The sequence below is a fragment of the Sabethes cyaneus genome, chromosome 3 (assembly GCF_943734655.1).
Source record: "Sabethes cyaneus chromosome 3, idSabCyanKW18_F2, whole genome shotgun sequence".
Taxonomy (NCBI): domain Eukaryota; kingdom Metazoa; phylum Arthropoda; class Insecta; order Diptera; family Culicidae; genus Sabethes; species Sabethes cyaneus.
Window position 1 is genome coordinate 232,660,918 of NC_071355.1, and position 8,363 is coordinate 232,669,280.

The 8,363-nt window shown below is 39.5% G+C and overlaps 3 protein-coding genes across 3 annotated transcripts; all 3 read left to right on the forward strand.

Annotated features, from left to right (window-relative positions):
• The first annotated feature begins 1,243 nt into the window (after positions 1 to 1,243).
• On the forward strand, positions 1,244 to 2,506 carry LOC128743274 (uncharacterized). The gene is made up of 2 exons (XM_053839819.1): positions 1,244 to 1,424; positions 1,485 to 2,506. Exons 1-2 carry the CDS (start codon positions 1,412 to 1,414, stop codon positions 2,486 to 2,488), a joined length of 1,017 nt encoding a protein of 338 aa, XP_053695794.1. The 5' UTR covers positions 1,244 to 1,411; the 3' UTR covers positions 2,489 to 2,506.
• Positions 2,507 to 2,742: 236 nt separating this feature from the next.
• Positions 2,743 to 4,110, forward strand: LOC128743413 (uncharacterized). Its single transcript, XM_053839976.1, has 2 exons — positions 2,743 to 2,827; positions 2,890 to 4,110. Exons 1-2 carry the CDS (start codon positions 2,815 to 2,817, stop codon positions 3,432 to 3,434), a joined length of 558 nt encoding a protein of 185 aa, XP_053695951.1. The 5' UTR covers positions 2,743 to 2,814; the 3' UTR covers positions 3,435 to 4,110.
• Positions 4,111 to 5,106: 996 nt separating this feature from the next.
• On the forward strand, positions 5,107 to 8,060 carry LOC128741882 (cysteine protease ATG4B). The gene is made up of 5 exons (XM_053837984.1): positions 5,107 to 5,499; positions 6,234 to 6,579; positions 6,639 to 6,718; positions 6,780 to 7,340; positions 7,404 to 8,060. The coding sequence occupies exons 1-5, from the start codon at positions 5,379 to 5,381 to the stop codon at positions 7,466 to 7,468; spliced, it is 1,173 nt and encodes a 390-aa protein (XP_053693959.1). The 5' UTR covers positions 5,107 to 5,378; the 3' UTR covers positions 7,469 to 8,060.
• Positions 8,061 to 8,363: the final 303 nt, after the last annotated feature.

Genomic DNA, 8,363 nt, shown 5'->3' on the forward strand with positions numbered 1-8,363 from the left:
ATGCTAAAAATTGAAAACGATGAAAGTTATTCAGCGAAAAGTTCAAAAGTTTATCAGAAAAGATTAAAAATATCTCTTTGCAATTTTTTTAAAGATTAATAAAAAAAATTTGCAAAAAGATATATTGTGCGGCCAAATTATAAATGGAACAGACTAACAGAAATTGAGAACACTAACTTGTTGTACTTTTTTTTTTTTTCCTTGTTGGGGACCTTGGACCACTGCGACCAGTTCTTTGATCTATTGTGGTGTGTCCTCTTTTGCTGTATGTCTTTACAGCTACTATATTGTTTAGTAATTGTTATTTTAATTGAAGGCATCATCCCAACACGGTAATATGTTGAGAATAAATTGTATTACTTTCTGAGGAGAACTAGCCCATATTTCCGAAGGCTCCAACAGTCCTTTATCAAGAAATTTGCGCCTTTTATTGAATAATGCCGTGCATTCGCACAGTATATGATGAGCACTTTCACACTCTAGATTGCAGAAACGACATCTATCATCATTAAGCTTTCCTATTACTTTCAGATGATATTTGCTTGGACAATGACCAGTAACCACTCCGCTAAAAGTACTCAAATCTTTTTTTGAAAGATTCAATAGCTTTTGCGTGATTGAGGCATTTGGCTTAATAAACCGTTTTGCATGACGAGCTGATAGAGTTGTACTTACTAATCATATTTTATCAACATAGGTATTTAATAAAAATTTATTATATGAAATTTTTGTTTTTTTTTTTAATTTTACTAAAAACTGGGTGGCATCCACTCTATTTGGGACAGTCTTAAGATGGTTAAAATAATTCACACGTCCTTGCTACGTAAACTTATCTGCGGGTGTTATTCATTTAACTTTTCCTATAATTTCAACGTAAAAATTATTTTGAATATTGTTTTTGGCATAAATTACTATATTGAACAAACAGTTCAAACAATTCTGGCTTTAGTTTTCTGAAGGTCGCATAGTGAATGCAAAAGGGTTGATTATGCGACCTTCTGAAAACTGAAAAGCCAGAATTCAGGAATAAACTATTAAAATGTTACTAAAACTACGCTTGAAACGCCCAAATTTAAGCGTGCACAAAATCCGTCCGTTTGACATTATTGTTAATTTTTGAGCAACATTTAGAGAGAAAGAGCAGCAATGAGAGAAAATTGAGCATCAATTGAGCGGCGAGACTGCAAGCCGAGTTGAATCTAATTGGAATCGGAATGCAGAGCAGCAAATTCAAAACAAACTGAGCGCATCCAGTGCATTGGGTATGGAAATTGGAAAGTATTAAAGAAATTAATCACTGACTCTTTTATAGGCAGTCTATCAAAACGAAAGGATCTCCGTGTCTTATTACGTACATCTGGTGTGAAAAATCTTCTATAAAACATTGCAGTTATAAGAAAATTATACCAAAATGGTGAATTTAGGTAAGTAGCATTGTTTTTAGCATATCGTCGGCACCAAAATTCACAGAGACTGCTTTCTAGTTTCTCCTTTGTCAGTATCTCAAATGGCAGTCTGGCGAGGGTTGTGGGCTTACGAAGATGAACCACGGCTGAATCGGCAAGCTCGTATGCGTGTGTTGGACAGGCGAGATTTTCTAGCCCGTATGAAATGGGTTTGGGCCTGCAACGGGGCGGTGCCGTCATCTGCGGTGGCCACCGGTGAAATTGATGGCCAGAAGTATTACATCGGCAGAGCGCACCACCAGGGTTCAGTGACACCTGGTATGGTTATACCCGAGCGAAAGGCTTGCATCATTGCTTGGGGTGGAGATGAACACGAAAAAGATATTTACGAGGTACTGTGCAGCGAGGGCATGTTTGTACCTGTGTCGGAGCGGTGTACCGAAAGTCTGCTGAACGCAAGTTTTGCCGGGATATCCGAGAATGGAGAACCTTTGTTCATTGGATTAGTTCAACACGAAGGAAAGCTAATTTGCGGCAAGGTTCAGCGATCTCATGGTGTTTGCTATATTGGTTACAAAGGACGAGAAATGGGCTTCAGCGAATATCAAGTCTTTGTATGCAACACACCTGGTCCACTCGATTATCATTACTGGTATATGAGCGAGGAAGATAATAATCACATTCCTGAGGGTGCCACTGTTGGAGGATCTGATAATAATGGTTCTTTATTTATTGGTCGAGCAGCTCATCGAGGGTCTAGCACTCCAGGATTTATAAGCCCAATGACGCAGAGATGTCACATTGCCTGGGGATCTCTCGAGCATAGAAAAAATAGGTTCGAATTCCTTTGCAATTGCAAGGGAAAATTCGTGCCAGGTCGAGAACATTTTATTCCGATTGGAGCTATTAGAGGAGGACAATCGGAGTTTGGAGAGCCACTTTTCATAGGGCGCGTAAAAATTAAAAATCAATATATTTTGGGCAAAGTTCAACCCACGCATAAAGTGTGCTACATTCCGTACGAAGGCAACGAAGTAGCGCACAATAAATATGAAATACTGGTATTAGATGAGTTCGCATAAAATAAAAAAAAATATATAAGCTGGTTAAAATCTGTTTATTTTAATTTCACGAGATGTGATTCTATGCCGAACTCCCTTGCACAGAACAAGTAAAAAATTGGTTACCAAAAAGGAAAACCACGACTGCATCTTTGCACAAGAAGAAAGATTAAATAACAGTTAAGTAGATTTATCAGTTTATGCATCACAAATGAAAACATCTCCGTGCTCTACTAGTGATAAGTAAAGAAAACGAAACAGTCACTCGAATGCTGGTTGTAAACCAAATAACAATACATTGAGCGCAACACTGAATAACAAAGCATTAGTCATCAGCAATTGACATCATGGTTCAATATGGTGAGGCAATTTCTTGAGTACGAATTTTCGATCCGCTAGCGTTTATCTTATTGCTATTTTAGCTTCTCTGTACGATGACTATGTTCCCTTTCAACTGGAGCGGCCATACAAGGAGAGCAATTGGAATTTTCTTCGGCGCTGGGATAAATTGAACGGAATGAAATGGATTGCTGCTTCAAATGGTGAAATACCTGCCGATGCTGTCGTGGCAGGGCGGAAAGGAAAACAGAAACTGTACGTTGGCCGAGCGGAAGTGATGGGTTCTGTTGCCCCGGGAGCAGTAATACCGGAGAAAAAGGCCTGCTTCGTTCCTTGGGGTGGTAAAAGCTACGAACGCAAACAATATGAAGTACTGTGCAGCAGTGGTAGATTCGTTCCAGTAGAAAGCTACAATATACTGCTGAATGGCACACCGGCAGGCATTAGCGAACAGGGTGAACCGCTCTATATAGGTCGAGCGAAGCACCGCGGAGCTTTGATTAACGGCAAAATACAGCGTTCGTATGATACGTTTTATGTGCCGTACAAGGGCAAGGAGGTAGAATTGAAAATTTCAGAAAGTGAAATCTTCATCAAGGGGAAAGCTGAGTGTAAACGATCTGATTAGTTATCATTGTAAAGAAATAGTATTATTTGCGACGTCGTGTGTATTTACAGATTGCATATTTTGTATTATTGTATTTTAGGACTTTATATAAATTGTAAATTTACTGTTTTATTTAAAATTTTATTAGCAATTTTATTTAAAAAAAGCAGAGTTGAATAGAAAAACACCACTGCCTAGCACACTCGCTGATGGAGGTGCAACTCGATTGGTCCTTAGCTTTGAAAATGTCCCATGGCGTAGAAAATAATTTTTCTAACATAATTTGGAGTCTTGCACTACCGAAGAAAATTTTGTAGAAAACTTTTTTAAGAGCATAGTTTTACTGGATGATTGAACAAACTTGCTTACAGTTAGCATTAGCATTAGCATATGAGTTTGAACATATCGTAGCTATAGATAGCTTTATAATCGCATTATATACCTAGCTACGTCCAAACAAGTCCAGGGACTGAGCAAATTTGCTTACAGTTTCATAAAAAAAACTAGCGTACTCCAAAGGTAACTGAGTCAGCTGCCGCATACATGCACGTACACGACCGAATTTGTTGGGCTTAAAATTAACAAGAGGGTTGGCCGGGTCATTCGAGCCGAGCGCCATGGTCAACATCTTCTACCAACTTGGTTCGCGGCGTTCACACAGGGGTAAACATGTCAACTGAATTTAAATTCATCAACATGCTCAGCCAACATGTTCGCAGATGCATATGAGATTAAACATTTTCCATAAGGTAAAGAATAGTTTAGAGGTGAAGTTTACGTTAGAGTTTTCTGCTGCCATAAAAAATTTGTAAAAAACTTGTTTTCAAATAATAATTTTCGTTGGTTGTTGAGAAAACTTTCTTACGTTGGTGCTTCCGCATCTGTGGCACGAGCAACACTTTCCTCACAATCATGTTACATTGATCTTGATACTTGATTCCAGACTTATGAAATTTTTTTTAGTGATGTCTAAGAAAACCGAAAAATTTCGATGTTTATTGAGAATTAATGAGTCTATTAACTGTGCCCGTGCACAAAAGTTTGGAATTTGGAACCATTCGACCCAAAGCTGTGCGAACATATTATAACTAAATAAAGGAAATAAAAGAACATTTTCATATTTCTCAACAATTTTCCTGCTAAAAAAAGTTAGCGGTTTATTAAGCGATACATAAATTTAGCGGAATCTAACAAAAACACTAACGGTTATAAAAATTAGCGAACCCACTAACCGCTAACCAAAATATTAACTGAGCTAATTAGCTGTTAGCGAACCAGCGGAATTTAGCCCGCTTCTTTCGGTATTCGCGTTGACGAACGTAAGCTGCTGCCATCTCCAAAAGTTTACTATAGGGGTGTAGCCGAATAGGAATTTCTTAAAGAGCGCAAGAGATCAAAACATTTTGGCAGATTTTCACCCACACGTACATACGGGCATTTCTATGAGTGTGCAAGAGATCGTTTAATGCCGTCAACGTGAATAGAGCTTTCGGTAAACCAGTGCCAGGTAATGGATATTTTCCAGGCAGACTGAAAAAAGAAAACTAAATTCTAGCGCACATGCAGAATTGTTCCAGTGCGTTAGCAATCTTGCAAACGAAGCTACATACTGTGATCTTAGAATTTACACCAAGTTTGACTAAACATAAACCGTCGTGTGCAGTATCAAGAAACCAGCTGTGCAGCGAAGATGCGTCAAAATATGGTCAAAAATAACAACAATACTGAACAAAAGACATTCTAAATTTGCAGTTTCATTCGAGTCCTTCAATGAACAGAGGAAGTTCTAGTGATTTATAATTGAACTTTTTAGTGCCTGGAAGTTACATTGTAGAAAAGTAACAAAACAGTGACTACCGTTGGAACTTGTGCTAGTGGAAAAAGTTTACTAGAGAGCTGAACTGTCCCATACTGTTGGCTAGTAATAGTGTCAATGTTATCTGAAAACTGCAAAGCCTAGCAATTATGGAATACATGCTGGACACGTACGTGAATTACGACATCGGAGGATCCGTGGAGCCGGATGACATACCGAAAGCGGATGTCGTGGTTTGGATTCTAGGCAAGCAGTACAATGCGATTGCAGGTAAAATTAGGAGGCGTCCATTTTATCCTTGTAATACGTCTATTTTCTACTTTGTTTTACTACCCTGTCAGTTTTTTGCTTTGTCGCTTTCACCAGGAAGGCCATCCTACCTGGCTCCCCTATATGTATCTGCTTAATCAAAGCACAGAAATTCTTGAGACGAATGACTGAATGAATGAATGGGTGCGATGACCGATGATGATGATGTTGATGACGAAGACAATATTGCGTTTCAAAATTTTTGCTATTGTATTTTGAGTGCAATTCAATAGTTGATTGTGTTGCAACTTTCGATTGCTTGCTCCAAGGAACGGTTACGAATTTCTTTCAAAACATAGAATTTAAATTTCAGAGTCTGCTGATAAGAAACATGTTTACACTGTCTACAGACATTCCAATGTAACTGCATCGAAATAATTTGCCGTTTCCTTGTGCTACTTTCTTTCGCAGTCCATAAAGTGAATATAATTTACTGTTTTGTGGTGTTAGTATGATACAGCTGATTCGACAAGAAACGATTTTGCGGCAACTAAAAATACACCAATTTGTTCCTATTATTGTGAAATTATTACTAGCGCTTGGAGTGTGCATGAAACTAATTGTGCTCTGTCAGAAGGTCAAAATCAATCTGTACGAAGCAATTTTTTTATATTAGATTTTTAAATACATTTGATTCGATATCATAAAAAGTGTTGTGTAAATACAGGAAACGTTATTAATTTCTATTGTTACAGATGTAGACGCAGTGCGACAGGACGTCCAGAGCCGTCTGTGGTGCACATACCGGCGCGGATTTGTCCCCATCGGAGGATCGTTACTCACTACCGACAAGGGATGGGGCTGCATGCTGCGCTGTGGTCAGATGGTGCTCGCACAAGCATTAACTCAGCTCCATCTGGGTCGAGAGTGGCAGTGGACGCCAGAGACAAAAGATCCGAGCTACCTGCGAATCATCAACCGATTCGAGGACAACAAGCAGGCGCCCTTTTCACTGCACCAGATTGCGCTGACCGGAGAGTCATCCGAGGAGAAACGCGTTGGCGAGTGGTTCGGTCCAAATACAGTCGCACAAGTGCTGAAGTAAGTTCTCTGCGATAATCGTTGAAAGCAATCATTTTTTATTATTGGAAAAATTGCAGGAAGCTAGTAAAATTTGACGATTGGTGCAACCTGGTTATACACGTTGCTCTTGATAACACGCTGGCTACCGAAGAAGTTTGTGAGTATCCCGAAAATAACGCTTTTAGTTCGCCAGTAAAAGAAACTATTATTTTTTTCAGTGGAGCTTTGCATGGACAAAAACGATGGTGAAAGGTGGAAGCCTTTACTTCTGATAATACCCCTTCGATTGGGTTTAAGCGAAGTCAACCCGATCTACATCGAAGGACTGAAAAAATGCTTCGAGTTGAGTGGAAGTTGTGGAATGATCGGTGGGCGCCCAAATCAAGCGCTCTACTTTATTGGTTACGTAGGCGATGAAGCGCTCTTTCTGGATCCGCACACCGTCCAACGAAGCGGCACGATCGGAAACAAGGCCGAACCGGAGGAACTAGAACTGGACGAAACTTTCCACCAAAGGTTTGCCAGGAGGATTAACTTTCAAGCTATGGACCCGTCGTTGGCGGTATGCTTCATGTGCGCAACCAAGCAAGAATTTGAGGATTTAGTACGACAGTTCAACGAGGAGCTGAACAGCGGAAGCTGCCAGGCGTTGTTTGAGGTTACCAAGACACGTCAAGCGCCGTGGACACCCACAACCGTTTCGTCGGCATCGTCGAGGAAAAACAGCGAACCAAATGAGGCATTCAATGAGATCTCTGCTACGGAAATCGTAACTGAAGGTACTGATATTGATTAAAGTTGATTTCGTTTTTTCCTAATTTAGAACGTTGCATTTTTTACAGAGTTTGAGGAAGTAGAAACCCGCTTGCTAGACGACTCTGATGACGAGTTCGAAATCATTGTGTAACAGATAACTCGATAACGGAAAAGGTGGCAATGTTCAGATCGTGTATAGAGACGTGTGTCAGCTCTCTGCACTTCGGCGCAGGGGAGGACCGCACACTTGACCCTGTATAAAATAAGAAAAACAAATGCTTACGAGAATCTATCAATGCTCCGCAGTGCGTAGCATAACCATGTAAAAGTGCTTTACAGAATCAATCCAACTCAGCTTCTTACTAGCTCTCACCGCCGTCGATCGAAATGGTTTTTATTTCTTCGTAGCGCTAAGCGTATTTTTAACCTTTAATTAACGTCATACTCCCCGAGAGAATGTTCATACGAAAAAATGAAGTTGAGCGTGTGTGATTGGAGGATTTGATATTAAGTTTAAAAATTTGCAACAGTAAGAGGAACGAACCACGCTATCGTTCAATTTATAAGATTAATTCACTCTATAATGATATCATTTTACTACAACTGTGCCGCATTATGAAGAATGAAGCAAAACAGAACGACACAAGTAATAACCGTGTTTTCAAAATTTGAGAATATTTTTTAAATTTAATTTAACAGAGCAGTCATTGTGAGTGAAAGTGCGAAATTAATAACGAATAAAGTATCATCTTGTTTCGCTTATCTAAAAACAACATTGTATTTGTCTTACCACGGTGTCTTCAGCTATGAGTAACTAATGGAAGATCTAGTGAACAATTCCGATGAGAACTTAGTCGTATGCTAACAGGGAAGTCGAGCATCTGGCTATCTGTTCTCTATTTTGGGAGCGGCTCAAAACGGCGTCCGAACACCATCATCCTCGTGTCAACGTGGAATTCTAATTCTAACTATACACCAGCGGTTACGTATTTGATTTTCTCCAGCACAATGCATGTGCATATCGATTGAAATGCAGTCTATCTTCG

What these genes read in the sequence shown, in the direction of transcription:
- LOC128741882 (XM_053837984.1), top strand. Translation starts at nt 5,379, where the DNA reads ATGGAATACATGCTGGACACGTACGTGAATTACGACATCGGAGGATCC. An exon ending in ACAGTCGCACAAGTGCTGAA is followed by an intron (nt 6,580 to 6,638) that starts GTAAGTTCTCTG and finishes GAAAAATTGCAG; the next exon opens with GAAGCTAGTAAAATTTGACG. An exon ending in GCTGGCTACCGAAGAAGTTT is followed by an intron (nt 6,719 to 6,779) that starts GTGAGTATCCCG and finishes TATTTTTTTCAG; the next exon opens with TGGAGCTTTGCATGGACAAA.